Raw genomic sequence first — 20,980 nt, 5'->3', positions numbered from 1 at the left:
TTTGTATGTTAATATTGTGAAAACGACTTAACAATTCCACAAAGCAAGCTAAGAAATAACAGTGCACTGCCACTTTTATTTGCTCCGTGTCAGAATTTTTACTGTGTGTGCTTAGAACGGTGCCTGGCAATAGGTGCTTAATAACTATTTGCAGAATGAGTATAGATGATTCTGTTGCCAGCACTTAAGATTTGCACTTTGCATTATGAAGTGTCCGTGCCAATACTTGCATTTTATTACTATAAACATGAGCTAGTCTGCCCTCCTTCTTTTCATCTTGATGGGATATTCAAGCAGGGGTCTGGGAGGTAAGACTGACACAGGCCACCCCAGCTCAGGCGCTGCCCCTTCACACGAGTGCGTGCCAGGGAGCCAGCCTGGGACTCCAGCCTGACCCCAGTGCCTGCTTCCTTTACTGCAGGCTCCACCAGCTCCTCCTTGTGTGAACACTGGGTGAGCCGGCTCCCGGGGAGCAAGCAAGCCAGCGTGACCTCCGCGGCGTCCTCCAGACGAACCTCTCTGGCCTCATTATCCGAGTCGGTGGAGATGACCGGAGAGAGGAGTGAAGACGATGGTGGGTATGGGTTTTGTGACAGATTTCCAAAGTGGCATCTCACGGACACGGCACAGGGTCCCTCACGCTTAGGAGCTAGGCCCCAAGAAGATTGTCGGAGAAGGTAAAAGGGCTGTGTGGCTGTACGGTCATAAGTACCATTTTATATAAACCTGGTTATTCGCTTTTCCTCTGTGAGCTCTAGGATGAGTTTCTCCTTGTACTTCATTATTTTCTACTTCTAAGGCTTAGTGTGGAGGCTGGAGCTTTAACTCTACAATAAGGGATACATTTCTTTCAGAGCGCTTTCCAAAGTGCTCAGTGCTTTGCCCAGGGCCGCCTGGCGAGGAGTTGCTGTGCTCGCCCAGTGTGGGGGCTTCCCGGCTCTCAGCTTTTCCCCTTTCCACTGCCGTTTCCTTTACAGGAATTTGTGGCATGTTCTTTTAAAAAAGTGCAGAAGCATCTAGAACAGAAACACTTGACTCTGCATAAAAGAATTCTGAAGATGGTCACAGTACGGATACTTGGGGAAACACAATACAAATAGAACTGTGGGGTTTTTTGTTTTTTTGTTTTTGGGTTTGTTTTTTTGTTTTGTTTTGTTTTGTTTTTTGTTTTGTTTTTTACCTTCACTTACACTTGAGTAATGGCAGCCCTCAGTTCTGACAGGAACCCCAGGTGGTGTGGGAAGGATCAGGCAGCCCTAGCATTGAGGCTGGAGGAGGTGAGAGTGAGCTCAGCTTCTCTAATGAGGACAGTGACTCATCTCCCAAGCCTGCAGCCAGCATGTCGGTTGCTGTAATCTGCATCTAGTGATGGGTAATTGTGAGACCATGAAGTGAAGGAACACTGCAGGAGGGTGGACGGGGGCCGCCAGGCCAGGGAGGTCTGCCTCATTGTAGCTCCAGGCCCGCTTGCTTTTCTGGCTTATTGCCTTTCTCTTTGTAAAATAACAAGAGTACTGGGCCAGAATTGCTAACAAGCTCCTGATACTTTATGAAAATCCGACCACTGAGTCTTTGCTTTTTCAGGTAGAGGTTTTTCTCAACACAGCTTTTTAAACTTAGAATTCACTGTTGTTTTAGCAGTAAGTTGGTTTGCCCCTGGTCTGTTTTTAGACAGTGTAGTTGGTGAGATCAGTATCCTCTTAAGCATCATCATCACAGTGGTGCCGGGGGGTGCCCACAGAACAGAGCCTGTCTCCGAGGATCTTATCTGGACAGAGCTTTATAAATACTGCAGCCACAGTACCAAGTGTGTATGGAAGTTAATTTAGAATCTTTTCTTTGGAAGGAAGTTTTAAGGCACTCAGAATAGAAGTATGTAGTTCTAATTGTGAACATTTTCTTCGGAAGTTTGAAATCACTCAGGATAGGAGTGTATTGTTCTAATTATGATTGTCATCTCTAGAAGTTTGAAGTCAGGATAGGAGTGTATCGTCTCTGTTCTTTTTCACCGATCTGCTGTTATACTCAATAATGACAGGCCAAGCTGCATGTGGCATTGAGTTGGGGGCAAGGGTTTGTGTTTCTGGTATTAGCTCTGCCTCTAATTTTGTGTAATCTCGGGCAGAGACTTCACTTCTGTGGGCTCGGGCTCTGGATGTCCTTAGCTGGGTCAGTAGCTCACATGTACTGTGCATGTGTGGAGTGCCAGGTGGGCACAGGACTTTCAGGATTTTATTTAGTTCTTACAGTAGTCCTGTGAGTTAGAGCAGGGATCAGCAAGCGACAGCCTATGGGCCAAGTATGAGCTCTGCCTTTATTTGTAAATAAGGTTTTATTGGAACACAGCCACTCCCATTTGTTTATGTGTCTTCTCTGGTTGCTTTCGTGCTGCAGTGACAGAGTTGAGTGGTTGGCCCACAAAACCTAGAGTGTTAACTGGGCCTTTCCAAAGGAGGTCTCCTGACCCCCGACGTACAGAAAGAAGATCGATAGTTTGCCGATCCCTGAGTTGGAATGTCCCTATTTTATAGATAGGGGACTGAACTCCAAGAAGTTGCAGTCGTGTGGCTGCTCCTTGACCCCAGACATGCTGGCCCTGAAGGTCATGCTCCTGTCATTCCACCAGGCTTGCCTTCCTTCCATCTTCAGTATCTTAAAGTGTTGCTCAGACATGTTTTCCGTGTAGCTTAATGCTGTTCTCTCTGCTGCATTCAGGAGGTTTCTCAACTCGACCATTCGTGAGAAGCGTCCAGCGTCAGAGCTTGTCATCCAGATCTTCTGTCACCAGCCCCTTGGCCGTTAACGACAATTGCATTAGACCTTCTTGGTCCCTGTCTGCTAAGCTGCAGATGCGCTCCAATTCTCCTTCCCGGTTCTCAGGAGACTCTCCGATCCACACCTCTGCCTCCACCTTGGAGAAGATCGGGGAGGCGGTGGATGATAAGGTCTCCATCTCTTGCTTTGGCAGCTTGAGGAACCTTTCTAGCAGTTTCCAGGAACCAAGTGATAGTCACGGCCGACGTGAGCACAAGGCTGTGGGTCGGGCCCCTCTGGCTGTCATGGAAGGCGTGTTCAGAGATGAATCAGACACCCACAAATTGAACTCCGGTGTTTTAGACACACAGAGCAAAAACTCAGCACAAGGGGATTGCGTGCCCCCCATCTCCGATCCTTTTGATAATAATAACCAGTTTGCTTATGTGGATCAGAGTGATTCTGTAGACAGCTCTCCAGTCAAAGAGGTGAAACCCACGAGCCACCCAGGCTCCCTTGCAAAGAAACCAGAGAGCACAGCCAAGAGCTCTCCCAGCTCCAAAGGCGCTTCTGAGCCAGATAGAAGCTTGCGGAAGGGGAGACCAGTCTTGGCAAGCCAGGAATCATCTCTTTCAAGTACGTCCCCTTCTTCTCCTGTTCCTGTAAAAGTTTCTATAAAGTCCTCCCGCTCCCGAAGCAAAGCAGATTCTTCTTCCAGAGCCAGTGGACGGCATTCCTCCCCTGGCCCTGCCCAGCCTAGAAAGGAGTCCTCCCCCAAATCCCAAGACTCCGTGTCATCTCCTTCGCCCCAGAGGCAGAAGTCCTCTTCCTCCCTCGCCTACACTCCTTCCTCCGCATCTGCCAAAAAAGCCCCCGGCCCTGCTGCAAGGGGCCCCTTCCCTCCTGGGAAGAGCAGGACTTCAGACAGGAGCTTGAGTAGAGAGGGCTCCAGACAGAGCCTGGCTTCTGACAGAGCCAGCGTCACCTCCAGCTCCAAACCCAACTCCCCTCGGGTGAGCCAAGCCAGGGTGGGGGAGGGCCGAGGAGACGGAAAGCACGTCAGGAGCTCCTCTATGGCCAGTCTGCGCTCCCCCAACACAAGCATGAAGGCTGGTCTGAAGAGGGACAGCAAGTCAGAGGACAAGGGGCTATCCTTCTTCAAGTCAGCCTTGAGACAGAAGGAAACCCGGCGGTCAACTGACCTTGGCAAAACAACCTTGCTCTCCAAGAAGGCCGGCAGTAGCTCTGCCAAGTTGGCCAGTAAGAATGCCGTGGATGACAAGGCAGAGAAAGGCTACCAGCCTGCAGGTTCCCAGCAGCCAAATGCAAGTGCAGTTGGAAAAGAGCAGCTTGTCTCCAAGGACCCTGCTTCCGCTAAACATTCCCTGCTGTCCGCTCGCAAATCCAAGTCTTCCCAGCTAGATTCTGGAGTGCCCTCATCTCCTGGTGGCAGGCAGTCTGCTGAGAAATCCTCGAAAAAGTTATCTTCTAGCATGCAAACCTCTGCACGGCCTTCTCAAAAACCTCAGTGATGTGTCTGCAATCCAAGTGTTTTATCTGTAAAGATGTTTATTTATTTAGAACCCCTTCCCCCCCACCAAAGCCCTCTATGCTTTTGTTTTATATGTTTTAGGTCACGTGCCTGACGTGCGAGTGTGTGTGCGTGTGTGTTTATGTGTGTGTATGTGTGTGTGTAGAATTCAACTGCAAATTGTTAAAAGCGTCGCCTTATTCTGCCATTGAACCAAATAACAGCCATAGGCAAAGTATTGATACCAAGCTAACTGGAATCATTGTAGACGAGACCCTGGGCGGTCCCTTTAGCAATTGTACATATTTCTTTCTAGAGAACTCTAATGACTTTCGTTGGACACTAGGGTTTGGAAACCTGTGAACCAGTTAAGCTGTCATTAGTGTGTGCTGTAGAGGGATCAGTTATTTGACTTGGGTTTCATCTGAGCAGGATTTGTCCTCACAGCTGATTGTCGTGTGGCACCAGGAGCTCTAAAAACTGTGACACTAACAAACAAATCGAGAGAAGACTGTTGCTTTCTGCACTTTGGCCCCATCTACCAGTCTCTGTGAAGGGCAATATTTTAACACTAATGTTTCTCAGGTATATACTCAGCTAGTCTAGGGTGGATGTGCATCAGCAAGAGGGTTAACCAAGAAGGTGGCCTGTGGGTGACTGTCTTTTCTCCAACTGCCACAGATAGAAGTTTCTAGAGGTAGAAATGAAGTCCTTCATAACTGCAGAGATGGTGTACTACACGCTATCTTGGTTCTTTGGAGATGTCCTAAGGGGTGGCAAGTTGGACGGCCAGAAAGCCAGTCACTAGTTAATTTTGTTTTCCTTCTAAATTTGCTAGCTAAGGCCATTGGGATTTTGAGATGTAGTAGAGCAGATAACACCTTTGAAAGATGCCTGGAAAAAAAAAAGGATTCTGAACCGGATGCAAGAATTTGTACCATTTCCCTTCTCTGGTGTTGCTTGTTCCTTGTGTTAGAAGCCGACAGCTCCATGCTGCCCTGGGTGCACATGCCCACGTTTCTTATACCTTGGGGAGAGGAAAGATGTTGCCTGATGCCAAAAGTCAGTTGATGGTGTGTTGGAGTGATGTGTGACAAAGTATTACGTGTGTGCTTCTGATCTGCCTGGCAAAGTTACAGACTGCTTTTCAGTAAGTCATTTATTTTTTCTTAGTGGTTAAGATTTCATCTCTTACCCAGAACTCACAAGTAGGATTGGAGCATGTTCCGTCTGGCATTGTCAGTGAGAAAACAAGGGAACCTCACAGAAATCTCACAGATAAACAAGATCATAGTTCTTCAGGCTTTCTGGAGGTATCCTGGAAATTCTTAGCCTTTTTTTTTTTTTTCCATTTTTCTATTTTTTTTTTTTTTTTAATGTCAGGAGAGCCATGGTCCTGATTCTCTTTGAATAGCATTTGTCACTTTGCCATGAGATACAGCATGCTAAGTTTATATGCTTTTAAATATTAACTTTTAAAAAAAAATCATAAACTTTCCAGTTCTTCCTGAATTCTTGGTGCACAGATCCATTTATAATCTCCCTTTTCAGTATTGCTGTGTGTGAAGTAATTAGAGCACATACACATGCACAGCTATGAATTCTGCACTGCCTTTTGTTTTGTTTTCTCCCCATAAATACCTCTTGGGAAATATTTCCAGTGGGTTTCTTAACTTTATTTTGCTGCTATTTGAGCATTAGCAGGTAACTTGCAAGTCCGGAGGCCATTTTATGTTGAGGGTAGCTGGAATTTTAGACCCTTGCAATATTTAAGACTTAGATACTCAGCTTTGTGAAAGTTACCTTGTGCTCTGTGAATCTCATCGAACGTGAGCCTGTTGCCCAGTGCACTCAGTCCTGTACTCGCCCCTGCACCGGGTGTCCCTGTTTCACTGCGCAGGTGGCTGTGGGTTCCTAAAGCAGCATCCCTCTCCTCTGTTGTAGTGTAACTGCCGCTGACTGGCTGCCTGCAGTGGTGTTATCGCTGCCAACCGCACACCAACAGCCCTGCGAATGTTTTGCCACCGCTGGTTTTTCTGTGTTGCTTTTATTTCCTGGAAAGGACGCACCAATAATGGGATCGTCGGTAGCAGGAGTTTGATTTGAGCCTTTTTCTTTTAATAGGTAAATCTCATTTGAAATCTCCTACCTGAAGCTCTGAAACAGTCTTAGAATTAAAGTTTGACTACACAGACGGTTTTAATAACACCTTTTCCTGAGGCTGTTATCAGTTAAGCATTAATAGAATCTGGTTTAATTTTCACGTGGCAAATATTTTTATTCTTGTATCCTCCAGGAATGGATTTCCCATTATGTCTAGTGTCTTAAGCACACACACACACACACACACACACTCCAAAAAAACACCTCTACAAATTTCTTTAATTTTCTATGGTATCTAGAAATAAAATTTCAGTATCAGTAAATTATATGTCTATGGAGTTTAGTCCTTCTTCCAGATTTAAATGAAAAATACTATGGTATTGTCAAGGTAACTTTAAGCTATTCTTTCTGTGCTTGGTAAACAATGAAAATCTCATCCCCAACTACTAGGTATAACCTTTAAGACACAGGAAAGAAGATTTGCCCAGAAGTTTGGAGGTGTTCTTTGAGGTGTGAAATACCTTATGGGAAAATTATTACTTGATTCAATTCAGTTGTTTGGTAAGTTAGGGACTTGGTGTTTGCTTTGCTTTTTATTTTCCTGGTAGCATTTGGCACAGAAGCACATCTGCTCTGGGGTTAAAAATCATCTGTTGAGGATGGTGGGCCTAGGTTTCTGGTTGACAACTGAGTGGGCCTGACTAGAGCAGTCATTTCCTGGTGGACACAGAATAATCCCTGACAGTAGTGTTACTCTGTAATGTTTGTTTGCTTTTAAAAAACTTTATTTTTGATTTCTTTTCCTGTAAACATGCAGTGCACTGAGGCTATTCCATTCCTTAAGACAGCCCTATACCTTGCCTTTGTAATCTCTTATATAACGTGGAAGCACAAAGAAACTGCTAAGCTCACGTCATCTCAAGATCATCTCCCAGCCCTTGTATTTTCCCATCCTAAAAGCAGCCTAACTGAAAGTAAGTCATACCTCGCTGGACCAGTAGAAATGGATGTGGGCGTATTTGTGGTCTGGTAAAACATTGTAATTATCTGTGAGGCTATCCTAAACTCTTGCAATCATTCTTTCCTCTCTCATTCATTCATTCTGCAAACATTCGTTGAGGGCCTGCTTTGCTCATAAAGGCAAGCTGAAAGCTTCAGGAATTTGCTGTAGCTGAGGAGCCCTGGGAGCACAGCCGATGAACCAGGGGATGCCGGTGAGGCCCTAGATGGAGTGACGGTCCCCCGAACAAAAAGATCAGGTGGATTCTGGTGAACCGGCCAAGGCCTGTGGTCCTCTTGAGCAAGTCTCTCCTGTTCTGGAAACCAAAAGTGCCCTTCTTCATCTTCAGAGACATTTTACTCTTACATCCACTTTTTCAGACTGAGCTGTCTCTACGAGTTAGCGGTTGAAAATCCATTACAGAATCACTTTCCATTAGAATTTGGTCATCCACATTTGTTTGAAATAGATGTGGGGATTGGGGGGTGGGGGACAAATTGCCATCCCTCTAAATAGCTATCATGCTAAAAAGTAGGAACAGTATGTAAAGGAAGCAGTAGTGGCAGCCTTTAGGAAAAATGGAACAGAGAAGAGCTGTGAACAAAGCTCACTTATTTCAAATAAACATGTTTTTAAAAATAGATTGACATCTGATGTTACATTTCATTCTGACAAATTACTGAACAGCTGACGTTATTGTTTCCTATGTAGGTTATTAGAATTATTGGATGCTATGATAATTAGTGTTTCTGGGTTGGAGTTTTGAGATAGTATGCAAATCATAAGCACAGTTTCAATAAAACACATATTCTGTGAGGCATGTTGAACTTGTATTATTTGGAATTGAGAAGAGCAAAACTTGCTGACAAAACAGTGCCCGTATCATAAACAGAAAGTAGCTGTTCCTGCACAGACTGTCCGTCTTTACTTTCATAAAGGGTACATAATTGTTAAACCCGACTACATCTTTTGGGGGGAAATCCTATGCTTTTATTTAAATGAACACTTAGTGTTTCACACTGCCTTTTGATCAACTCTCAAAGTGTTTGTTTTGCAGCTGCAATTTGAGCGTGACCGGTCATTTCCACACCCCCCACCCCAAGTAATGAAAACAATTTTGCATGGCCTCCATCTAACCCAGAAAGCATGTTCTTACCACCTATGCAAACAACGAATACAAAATGTGGGGTACACTAAACGTGAATTTTAAAAAAGGCGATTCTTGGATTATGGAGCTCTATTTTTGAATTTGTAATTTTTTACATGTGGCTTAATCATCAATAGAGAAGAGCATGAATGTGTTTTCTTGTTTTGCTTTGCACATGTTTCTCTTTGCTGATTTTTTTTTTATCGTTGGCAAGATTGTATGAAAATAAGTATTTTGCAAGCACGAGTGGAATTGGACATGTTGAACACACACGGGTTTATATACTGTATTTAGCCTGAAGACTTTCCTAAAGTATTTTGTTCTAAAAATAACCTGCCATTTTCTATAGATTTTAATTTTTTATATCTTCTAGGGTTCTATCGTGGTCACAAGGAGAGAATGTGGCTTCTAATAGTGCTAACAATTTTTAAATGCTTTTGTAGAGACTTAGAGCTGTTTTGGAAAGCTGTGGAGCTTCCCAGCCACTGGTCACAATAAGAATAAGCTCATGGAACTTATGGTAGCAGTCTACAGTGGATTAGGTTCTAGATCCATCTCACATTCATTTAAAAACTGGTGTTTCCCAATTTTGGAGGGAAGGGAGATCCATTGCAGGCTCGGGGGGCTTTTTGAGTCTCATACGTGTACTTTCTCCAAGATTCTGTTGAGCCTCTTCTGAATGACTTGTCTGAGATTCTGATACCCAGCATTCACTAGAATCATCTAGAGAACTTTTAAAAATGCTTGGGTCCCACTTCCAAGCTTTTGATCTGATTAGTATAGGGGCAGGTCCCAGAAATTGTCGTACATTTTAAAGCTCTTGGGGGTTTCTGATATGTAGTCAGAACTGAGAACCACTGTGCTTACACCATCCCTATGGTGAGAATCACTGCCATGTGAAGCACTCAGGAGTGACTCAGACTCCTCTGTTTTGTTGGAGAAGAAAGGAAAAAAAGATTGAGAATTACTGATATTAACATCCTGTTTGAAATAAGGGAGCCTTTCTGATTTGAGGCCCTGTTTGGGAGCTTGGAGCATTTTGTGGTCGGCCCAGCACTTTTGCCACTCTGGTGGGATTTGGTGGTCTTTAGTTTGCTAGATGAGACAGAGTTCCCTGTGGGGTGTGCATCTTTCCCAGAGCCTTTTCCTTGGATGCCGCCACAGGACCAGACCCACAGAGGAGTAGGGAAGTCATCCTGAGTTTAAAAATGCTGAAGTGAAGCCTTCAGTGGCTTGGAGAACCTGTCCTGATTTTGATGGAACAATTGTTTCTGTAGTAATTACAAATAGCCGACTCCAGGCTGCCACCTAGTTTCCTAGTTAGCTCATTCTCTACTTCTCCACAGGGTAGTTTCAGGAGTGATTTTACTTTTAAAATGACTGTAAAGCATTTTGTTTGGAGTCTTTTTTTTTTTTTTTTTTTTTTTTTTTAGTAACCCCCAGTATTTATTCTTGTAATTAAAAAAAATCAAATAATACTCATCTAAAAATGTGGCAATAACGTTACCTATGGAGGCAAATGAAATTTACTTTTGATCTGTGGTGAGCTGCACTTACAACATCTTCAAAGCAGTCTGCTATGCTTTTTCAGGTGGTTTCATCCTGTTGAGCATTATGCTGCCTACCAAAAACAAAAACAAAACACACAATTTACCTGGTGTTTTCAACATTTCAAGGAGTGAAGATCTAAGTAGAAATCCAAATTGGAAATCCTCCTTTAGAAAAGCCCCTTGAAGCAGAGTTCCCTGTCGCGACGGTGAAAAGGCAGTATGGTTTCCTAGGTGCTATTCTAAGTGGTGTGGTGTCATGACATCAAAGGGGAAGGCAGATCCAGTGTTTTCTGAAGCTCAGGTTCTCTTCTGTAGGCCTTTCAGATATGTGTTTATGTTCCCTATCGGTTTGCTCACCAACTGTGCCTCTCACCACTGGTTAAAATCGAATTCAAGCCCCATTACCAAAATCGTTTCTTCATTGAACTCCTCAGTGTCACACTGGAATTTGTGTAGTTGTCCCACAAGCTGCATGTCCTGTCACTGTACACGCAATGCTTTGGTACTGTTCATGCACCATTCGTAGTGATTTCTGTATGATTTTCTTGTTTTGTTGTACGGTAATAATGGAAGGCAGGATGTCTTTCCTTGAGGCCGAAGAAAAGTGTGTCATTTTAAATTATTTTAGAACAAGTGCATGAGATGTGTCACTGACTTCTGTTATTTATTTGTATGTTTTATTATTCCAGGTGTATGCACTTTTAAAAAGCAAAATTTATATTTTTATGTTTAAAACGTTTTATTTCTGGAACAGCAGTTGATTATATAGTATACAGTTGGAATTAAGAGAAAAGTGGAAAATGTAACAATATAATAAATTTATTACATGATGCCCTCTTTAAGCCATATTCCTCTTTCTCCCCCTTACCAACATGTATATTTTTGGTATTGACTAGCCTTGAAAATTAAGCAGAAATTATCTTTGTACCACACTGATCTCTACAAAACTCTTTAGAACCGTAGTGTTAAATGAAAAAAAGCAAGTTAACAGAAGGATATAGATACTCTATATGTAAAATTTTAAAACAAAAAAATCACATCTATGGTTAATTTAATTTTCACAGTTGGGGATTATTATTCCCACTTTTCCAAGAGGCAGATTGTCCTCGGCCATGGGGCCGAGCAAGAACTCACAGTCTGGCTTTCCAGTGAAGGAGCCATTCTTTTCTGTGCCCTCTCTTGTGCCCGGATAACCTCCTTTTTAACTGTCTTGTTCTGATAAAATGTTCTCCACGGTCTTTACCTGCCCTTAGGACAGGACTCCCTGTTGAGGATGTCACATTACTTATGACCACTTGGGGGCACCAAAGATCACCATCATGAAATGGAATTTAAAAGTCTAGTGCGTGTGTGTTCTATGCCTGACTGTTGAAATGCTTATTCATTATGAATTGAGTGCATTTTCAGTGAGCAGGGGTTTCAGTTTATATGAGTACCTCACCAGCCATCATTTTTCCTGGAAACTATTAAATGGAGGTCATAGAGGAGATCTTGTTTTCTAAAGCACAGCATGATGATTTAGGGTTAGGGCAGGGAAACCCTTCCTAATCCAGGACACGTGTGAACCACATGCCCTAAAACTGAGGTGCAGCACTTACAAACCTCTCTAATTTCGAATAGTGAAGTTTTGCTTTAGGTTCTCTAGAGAGTTTAACCATGTAGTACACTGATTGATTATTCAGGAAGCTTCATTATGCCTGAAAGTATTTGCACGTCGTGAAATACATAGATTTAATAGTTCTGCAGATATTTAAAGATCATTTTGTCTCCATAGAATTTGGAAGATTATTTTTAAAAATTTGAATGATTAGGTCTCCCTGTACACCTTTCTGTCCTCTGTCAGTCTTCCCGGAAAAAGCCAAAGGCATATAAAGCCCTGGGCCCTGGACCACATGTTTTTGTATGCCCAGAGAGTGATTCTAGGCCACTGTAACTCTGCAGGATGTGGCTTAGGCCTGTTCCCCACCCTCAGTGTCCCTTTTCTCTTTCTGAGGCATGCTCCTGCGTTCTTCCAAGTGAAGGTTTTGGTTTTCCTTTTTGTAGACCTGGGTCTCAGGCATCTCCACCCAGGTCACCTGGGAGATCACCTCTCTCTGGGTGGGTTGGGTGTATCTCATTTAGAACCGTCTGGAATTCAGTCTTGATTTGGTCTGGTCTTAGCCATGTTTCTCATCCCCTGTCAACACTTGCTACTTGGAGAGAGGACCAGGGCTCTCTCCCAGAGTGATAGGTTTTTGCATCACGTCATATAGCCTGATGGCCTGGCACCTCATTTCTTAATGAACGTTCAGAGATGTGATGTTAATTTGACTTGCTCTTTGTATTTCTAACAGCTTAGTTTTTCTTGAAGTGAGAAGGTGATGTGAGTGAAACCAGGCTCTCCTGCACTTCACCTCTGCTTTGGAAGAATCCACAGAGGCCCACAGCATACAGATCGAGTTCCCAAGACTCAGGGACCGTGTTGGATTCGTCATCCCTTCAGAGAGTGGGGAAGGGAAGGCACGTGTGGAGATAGTGCAGGGTGGCTGAGGATGGGCAGCGCCAGCTCCGGGGTTTCAAATCCATACAAGGCTGTGGTGGGAAGAGTGCCCCTTCACTGTGGCACTCAAAATTGAAGTCCTGATTCCTTCAGTTAGCAGTGCTTCCTGTGTGCCCAAATGCTGAAGGAATGAGCCCTGAGGGCACCTCCGAGACAAGCCTTCTAGGCAGAATTCCAGGAAGTGGGCTGGAAGAGGGATGAGAACATGGAGATGCCTTGAGAGAAGAGCAATGAGTAAATGGTGTGGCGGGTAAGCACTGAAATGTTAATTATCCATAACCAACTTGACCCCCTGACTATCTCATCTCTTTCATGGCTCTACTGAGATGTCACCTTCTCCATGAGGCCTTCCCTGACCACCGTTTTAAGACATTGCAACCTGCTTCATGTTCTCTCCCTCCTCCCTACTTTATTTTCTTCATATAACTTGTCACCAACTACCAAGGTCTATGTGCTGTCTATCTGTAACATCGTCTACAATATATATGCAACATCAGTCTATCTGCAGTACATATGCAACGTATAGTCTATCTGCAACATAAAATGTATTCAGTATATTTGTAATATTTGGTCTATATGCAATGGTATATATGCTACATCAGTCTATAAACAATAAATATGCAATATATAGTCTGTATGCAGTCTATGTGCAATATATATGCAACATAGAGTCTGTACGCATGTATATATGCTCAGCTCTGTGGCTTGCTTACCTGTTTTGTTCACTGCTCTTTTCCTGGTACTTTACAGAGTGCCAGGCATATAGTAGTGAGTATCCAAATTAATGGATTTGTTTGAGTAATCCACTTAACCATTCTGAGTCCCCTTCCTATCTGGAAGATGAAGAACAGTACCTTGTCATGGAGTTGTGAGGGTTAAATAGGAAGATTCCCCATACAGTCCAGGACAGTGCCTGGCATTGAAAAAGCCCTCAGGAAATAAGTGCCATTCCTACATTATAATAACAATAGGGATGGAGAGAGGGACTAAGCCTAAAGGGAGCTTTACAGAGGAGGGGTCATGGGAACAAAGCTCACACATTGTTGACTGGGGAAACTGCTTATAGTTTCCAAAAACCCCAGGAATCCAATTTTCCTGGAATGTCGGGCAAAAAGGCAGGAAGCAGTAGATGGAGGGGGAAGGGAGGCTGGCAGAGGCCTCATCTAGAAGGACCTTTATTGACCTACTACGTTTGTCGTGAAGCAAATGAGAATCCAGGAGAAATTTTTAATTTAGGAGAAAGATGAGATCCAGTTTGTGCCTTAGCACGGTCACCATGGCAACGATGTAGCATCAGCGAGCCTGGGTTAGGAGCTTGTTGCAGGAATCTGGGTGCAGTCTGTGGAACACTGATCTAAAACGGTGTTGGGTGGAGGCGGGGGGGGGGGGGGGCTTTTGGAGGGGGGTGACATGCTCAGGTTCCAGAGGCAGGCTGCTAGGTTTGAATGACTCCCCAGCTGGACAGCTTTTGGCAGATTATTTAACTTCTCTGTGCCTCAAATTCTTCACCTGTAAAATGGGGCTGATAGTGCCTACATGATCATTGGGAGGCTTAACTGGGATGACTGGTTTATTTACATTTAATGCATTACATTAATTACAAGTGGATTTTATTTTATCTACTATCTTACTATTCTTTTGATGTTTGTCCCACCTGTTTTATGTCTTTTTCTCTTCTTCCTTGCCTTTTAGATCAGTCAAGCATTTTTTAATTTCCAGTTTTTCACCTCTGCTATTATTCATCCTTTTACTCTTTCTTTTTTTAGTGGTTATCCTTGTGATATCAGCATGCATTCCTGATTTATAAGAGTCTGAGAAAGCTTTGTAATTTTCACCCTTCAGAGTCTTAGAACACTTTGATTCCATTTTACCCTTTCTACCATTTTTTATTGGTGGCTGTGCATTCCAATTCCATGTGTATTTAACATGCATAGATATATAACTCCCGTAACTAACGTCGCTACTAACGTAAAAGCCAGTGTTCATTTAGATGTACCAGCACGCTCACTTTCCATTGCTGGTTGTCACCTCCTGTATTTCAGTGTGTTTCCTGTAATCATTTTCCTTCTGCTTGAAGAATTCATTTTAGTTTCTTTCTCCCCCCTCCCCCCTCAACCTGTGCTAATGATGCACTCTCTTGTTTTCTGTTTGATTGGCAATGTCTTTATTTTGCCTCTACTTTTTGGAAGGTATTTTCACTGGGAATAGAATTCTAGGTTGGCAGTTATGTTATTTCCTTTTCATTCTGTGGTATCCTGCTGTTATTATTTCTGTTGATAGATTAGTTATTAATGTCATGGTTGTTCCTTTGAAGGTGTGTTGTTTGTTTTTCTCCTAAATGCTTTGAAGATGCTTCTCTTTGTTTTTCATTAGTTTCATTTTTAAATTTGTTTTTATACTGTACTTTGTGAATCAGACTTGGAAACTTTTTAGCCATTATCTCTTTAAATGTTGCTTTGGATCCCTCTTCCCATCCCATCCTAGGACTCAGTCAATGGCATTACCATCCACCCCAGCTGCTCAGTCCAGTCCAGTGATCCATCCTTGACTCTGGTCTTTCTCTCAGCCCCCCATCCTTACATCAGCTCCATTCACAAGCCCTGTCCTAATCCACTTCCACAATTATGTCCTAAATCTGTCTGCTTCTCCGACCCCATTTTATATCATTCTTTCTTCACTTCCAGGCACAGAAGCCACCTCTTAATGTCTTGAACAGAGGGTCTTGGCACACCTGCCATTTCCTCTCAGGAATGCTCTTCCTTCAGACATTCATACAAGTCCTTTTTTCTCCTAGTGGAGCTCGGGAAGTCCTCCTTGGACCCCTGTATCCAGTGTTGCCCTCTTTATCTCATTACCCTATTTGTTTTTCACAGGCTCCATTATTTCAACTTTATACATATATAGACTGAGGCTCAGAGAGAATAAATAGATCACACAGGTAATGAGTGGTAGATCTTGGAGGTGAATTAGGCCTATTAAAGCTTGCGTTCTTTTTTTTCACATTATTACTCCCAATACCTTACATGATAGTAAGGGAATTGAATAATCAACATATAGAACCACATTTAGCAATACAGTTACTAGAAGGAGAATCCTTTCTAGATTGTATAAAGTCCTTTTCTTTGTAATCTCTGAGTAATTTTTATTATATAAATTCAGGAAGTGAGGAAGTTTTGCTTTTTGGTAACAGAATTTAAGGGAACCTCCTTGGCTCAATTTTTTCCTTTTTTTTGAAACCATAAAGTAATCATTTTAGACTTAGAGAAAAGTTGCAGAGAATTCCTATATACTCTTCACCTACTGTTAGCATAATGTGTAACCATGTACAGTGTTCTAAACCAGAGATTAACATTAGTATAATACAATTAACTAAATTACAGACTTTATCTGGGTTTCACCAGTTTTTCCACTTCTGTCCAGTCTCAGGTCCCACACTGGTCTTAACTGTCATGTCTCCTTGGTTCCTCTGATCTGTGACAGCTCTTAGTCTTTTATGACCTTGACAATTTTGAAGAGAACTGGCCAGTTATGTAGAATGTCCCTGCATTTGGATTTCTATTGTGCATAGTCACAATTAGATTGAGGCTTTGCGGGGCTTTTTTGGCAAGAATGTCACAAAAGAAATATGCCCTTCTCAGTGCATCGTAGGGAGTACTTGATATTGATGAGTCATTACCGGTGATATCAGAACTTTGGTCACTTGGTCAAGGTGATGTCTTCAGATTTATCCACTGTAAAATTACTAATTTTCCCTGTGTACTTAATAAATGTCTTGGGAGAGATACTAGTAAACCAGGCAACTATCTCCTCAGACTTTGGCCAACTCTCCAAACTTTAGCATCTGTCAGTGGATCTTGCCTGTGACAATTTTTATTACTGTGGTGTTCTAATGGCAAAAGAAAGGCATTTTAAAAACCCAATTTCATAAGAAGTCCCTAAGCAGGGCAGGTACAAGGGGTTGGATCAACACCTCATTGGTGTCATAAAGGACCAAGGTTCTTGTGCCGTCTGCCATTCTCAGCCTGGTGGCCTTCATCCCCAGATCTGGCGTTTAATAAGCATAAACTTGTCAAGCAGAGGCTTGACAACATCCAGGTAAAGGTGGGACCTCTCTCTACCTAGGTCTCTTGACCAGTAAGAATGTTTCCCAGAGACCATTCCCAGGCCCCTCTAAAAATCCTTTCCTTCTGTTGACTAGGATCTTGGTTACCTGCCTATGACCAAGTTGCAGGAAAATTGAAGGAGGTGTCTGACATTTCTCCCCAGTGTTTGGGAGGGTACATGGGTGGGCTCTGGCAGAGAAGAGGCCTGGGGGAGTGAGTGTGGGGAGGCAGCCCAGCCCCGGAGGCAATGCCTTGCAACAGAATCTTTGGAAATCTCAGTAAATATTTGTGGAATGAATGAGGTTCTTTGTCTCTTGCCTGGAGACATAATCAGCCATTACCTGGAGGCATTAGAGCTCTCGCTTGTGGAATCAGAGAGTGACTTAGAGAGTGAATCAGGGCGACAGTGAGGACATCTTGGCAGGATGGCAGAATGACAAATGCAGGTCCCTGTTTGGGGAATTCCCAGCTTTGCAACATCCTTAGCTTTCTTGTGCCTTGGTCTCCAGCAGGATGACGCATCTCTGGCCCTGTTCCCTCTCAAAAGCCTGGAGAGACCTTACAGATGCACTTTTGAGGGAGGACAGAGAAACCTGTCTGCTGTTCCACCTCCCTCTAACTCAAAAGGCTCTCCGGAGGCAAAGGGACACTGAAAGGAGGTCCCTGCCCCTAACACTCAGGCGTCTGGCTCTGGGGGCCTTGGGCGCAGCCTGGTAGCTTGTTTGGTAAATAATGACATTGTTATAAATATTTAATAAGTCAAGGGACTGCAGCACATGCAAAATTGATGAGGTCCCTGTGTGGGAAATGCGGGCTTTTCTCTGTGCGCGTGCTCTGGAGGACGCAGTTAGAGGCTGACGTCTGCTCAGGCTGACACCTGTATTTGTGGTAGGGCTGATGAATGGCCGGAGAAATATCCGCCATCTTCAGGAAGCATCGATCCATCATGCTGGAGTTTCGGCTGAGGGAGGAATTCACGGCCATCAATATTCTCCGTGTTTATTAAGCACCGCGTGCTGCGGGAGGCAGTGAGTCCTGCACCGGTCCTGGGAGCAGCGCCTCCAGAAAGGGCACGGTGGCTCCTTGATGAATGACTTTAATAAGAAGCAGCTTGGAAGCACCTTCAAGTAAGAAACTAATAATAATAATTAGATGTTTCTTAATCATTTATTTATTTTATAATTTATGCCCTGCCTACTTCTGGAAAAGGAATGGAAGTGGCTTGCAATTAAAACACATCTACCCAGGATGGTTCAAATGAAGATAAACACGAGATCAGAAACTGTATTGAGGGAGTGGATTTTTCTTAATCAACTTTCCTGCTACCCGCCGAGAATATTGTATTCCCTCTCCTCAGCAGTCACCTTTTGCTCCGCGGAGCCACAGGATGTAGCAAATGTAAAGCAGCGGCTGGAGGCGTCCTGGGGACAGGAGGATGAGGCGGGAGCACGATGTGACCGTAGTCTCGGCATCTCGGCACTGGCCTCCCAGCCACATTTGCATTTCATTTATCAGCGCTCCAAACAAATCTGTGTGTCTGTGGCAGGGTGGCATGAAAAATTAATGCCCCTGTGTCAGGCAGAGCTTGTCAGAGTGACAGTGCAGAAAGGGAATAACAAAGGGGCGACATGCGTGGCACTTTCTACTTAACAACCACTCTCATGTTCCCTGAACGCCTTCTCCTAAGCCTGTGGGGCCGGGCTAATGGGGCTTCAGCAGCCAGAGCCTCCCTGCGAGCTGAGGACAGAAAGCCAGTCTCTATGCAGTAGCTCAGGCCGTGTGTCTGGCATGTGCTGTCTCCTTCTCACCCCCATGGGAGCAGAAGTAGCTGTGGTCAGAGCTGGGTGACCCGTTTCCCAGTCTTTGCTGAGCCCCCCTGGGCTCACGGAAGCAGAAAGAAGGCAGCCCCCCAGAGGATTCTCAGAAAGCAGGCTAGGGCAGAGACATGTTAAACAGGCTCCAGGGTGGGATTACATGGGGGACAGGTGTGCAAGAGGACAGGGAGGGGAGGGTCGAATGTGTGATGCCTCCGAACCTGCGTGAGAGAGATGGATGTTTTCCTGCATGTGTAGATGCTCCACAGATGTTGGCCCACTCCGAATCTCACACTGGCTTCTTTCTGACCTGTGGTCATAGGGGTGGGAAGAGCCACCTCCTTCCTGCAGTAGGGATGGTCTAATGGAGCAGTTTTGAAATCATGGATTCTGGAGCCAGACTGCCTGGGTTCAAGTCCCAGCTTTACCACCTCCTAAAACTTTGAGGCCTTGGGTACATTTTTAAGCATTTTTTGTGTCTCTTTGTGTCTAGAAAGAAGTCTGGTGCTTGGTGTTAATTGGGTTAGTGATGATTATTTCCCTGACCTTCATCCAAGGTGAGTGGTCAGGGAAGGGCATGGAACTCCCTGACCTAGCCTTGAGCCACATCAAAAAGGTCATCTGGCTGGAGCTGTGGAGCGAGCATTAGGAGCTTGTTGATTTGTTGAATGGCCTTGGGAAAATGTACATCCTCTTCTGTCTGGTTGACCCACCAGAAAAAAGAAAAAAGAAAAAAGAAATCCCTCTCGCCTCACTTCCCCCCAAGCATGAGTATAAATGTGATTTTAGGGTTATTAGATGAAGCACTCTGACCCCAGCTGGGGGTGAGCATGGCACTGTCTTCTTACGAAGGAGAAAGGAATGAAGCTTTCCTGCCCTCTGTGGAAATTTAGTAATAATCTTCAATCACTGGATCTCTTTCCTCATTGCACATTAGAATCCCCTGGGGAGTTTTTAAAAAAGCATTCCTGAAGTCTGAAAGCCTCACGTAGAGATTCTGATTGATCTGAGGTGAAGCCTGGGTAGCAGTGTGTTTTTGTGGCTCCCTACAACACATTTACCTGTTGAGCTAGTGAGGAGGTGATGAGTGAGTCCAGAGAATCTGCAGGAGGAAGGTGTGTGCACCTCTGCCCTAAGGGCTACGACATGATTTTGTACAGGATGACAGATAAGGCAAAAATTGTGAAGGTGGTTCCAAAATGTCTGGAGTTTGGACAAACTCTGAGGTAGATCATTCACTGTGGTTTGGGGCTAGCTGGGCCGTCAGGTCTCCTGCTCTAGCCCGTGAAATAGAAACTTTTGCCAACACTTAGGCAAGTGTTAGGAGGCGTTGAGAAGTGAGTTTATTTCCCTGGGTTAATGTGCATGTTCTCTGCAAGACAAACTGGCAATTGTCCTCAGTTCTATTCTCGACCCTGCGAGAGGCCGCATTTCCCAGCCTGCCTGTAGGTAGGTGTGGTCCTCTGACTAAATTCTGGCCAGGAGGGTGTAAGAGGACGGGATACATGCAACTTTTGGATCACATCTTTTAAAAGGAAGCAGGTTGACCTCCTGCTTCCTCTCTTTCCCCTTCCTGTCGGCTGGGAAATGGTGGCTCCTGCAGCAGAACCGAAGCCACACGTGAGGGAGGGCAGTGCAGTCCAGCGGCTCTGGACTACGGTGTGAGAGAGAAGAAAAGCCTGTTATTTTATTGAAGTCACCTCATTGTTAAGTGTTTGTTTCAGTGGCATAGCCTCCACTCTAACTAACGTATGATTCCTTTGGCACCAACTTTGGCACACACCAGAATTCTAGGAAGAGGAAGGGGAAGAGTAGAAAGAGGAGGGGAGAAGAAGAAGGAAAGAGTGGGAGGATCTTCCCATGTCTTTGCCACCTCGGTGATCGGTGTTCGTCTCCTCTCGAGTACCACAAAAGTCTTCCTTGTGGCCAAGTCCGTCCTCTCCAGCATCACCACCAAACGCTTCTTTAGTTCCACACACCTCTGATTAACAGCATGTATCACAGTTGTGATTTTCACACACCCCTTTGGCTCCTGTTTCACCCTCAGGTTGGCTCTCAGCTGCCTCAGGTTCTGGGGTCGCTGTCCAAAGCCTGCCAGGGCCGGGGGATGTTATTCCTTGACCCCCTTGTCTCCCTGCTGTTAGGAAGCAATGATCTGAGGTCAGACTCTGTGCCCTGTTTCTTGGATCAAAATATGGCCCTGATGGAGGCTTTCATTTTCTCTGTAGATTCCATTTGGCGACCTAGCCTTTGGAGATTTGTTCATTCATTCAACACATGTTTATTGAACACCTACTGTGCGTCAGCCACAGTGTGCCAGTCACTGGGACAGAGTGTTGAGCAAACCCAGTGTGCTCTTTGCTTCCATGTGGCTTGCAGTCAAGTGGGAAGAAAGCATTAACTGAATAACTTCATTGGATTCGCATTATTCATAGAGAA

General features: G+C 44.3%; 1 protein-coding gene across 1 annotated transcript in view; it reads left to right on the top strand.

Annotated features, from left to right (window-relative positions):
• Positions 1–10,915, top strand: part of USP31 (ubiquitin specific peptidase 31) — a 69,223-nt gene extending 58,308 nt beyond the window's left edge. Inside the window, exons 16-17 of the mRNA XM_049639370.1 lie at positions 422–574; positions 2,716–10,915. Coding sequence (XP_049495327.1) covers positions 422–574; positions 2,716–4,286 — 1,724 coding nt within the window. The 3' untranslated portion in view covers positions 4,287–10,915. The remainder of the gene's footprint in view (positions 1–421; positions 575–2,715) is intronic.
• The last annotated feature ends 10,065 nt before the right edge of the window (positions 10,916–20,980 follow it).

The sequence above is a fragment of the Panthera uncia genome, chromosome E3 (genome assembly GCF_023721935.1).
Source record: "Panthera uncia isolate 11264 chromosome E3, Puncia_PCG_1.0, whole genome shotgun sequence".
In the NCBI taxonomy this organism is placed as follows: Eukaryota; Metazoa; Chordata; class Mammalia; order Carnivora; family Felidae; genus Panthera; species Panthera uncia.
The sequence above is the reverse complement of the archived record's forward strand: the minus strand, read 5'-3'. Positions and strand labels throughout refer to the sequence as shown.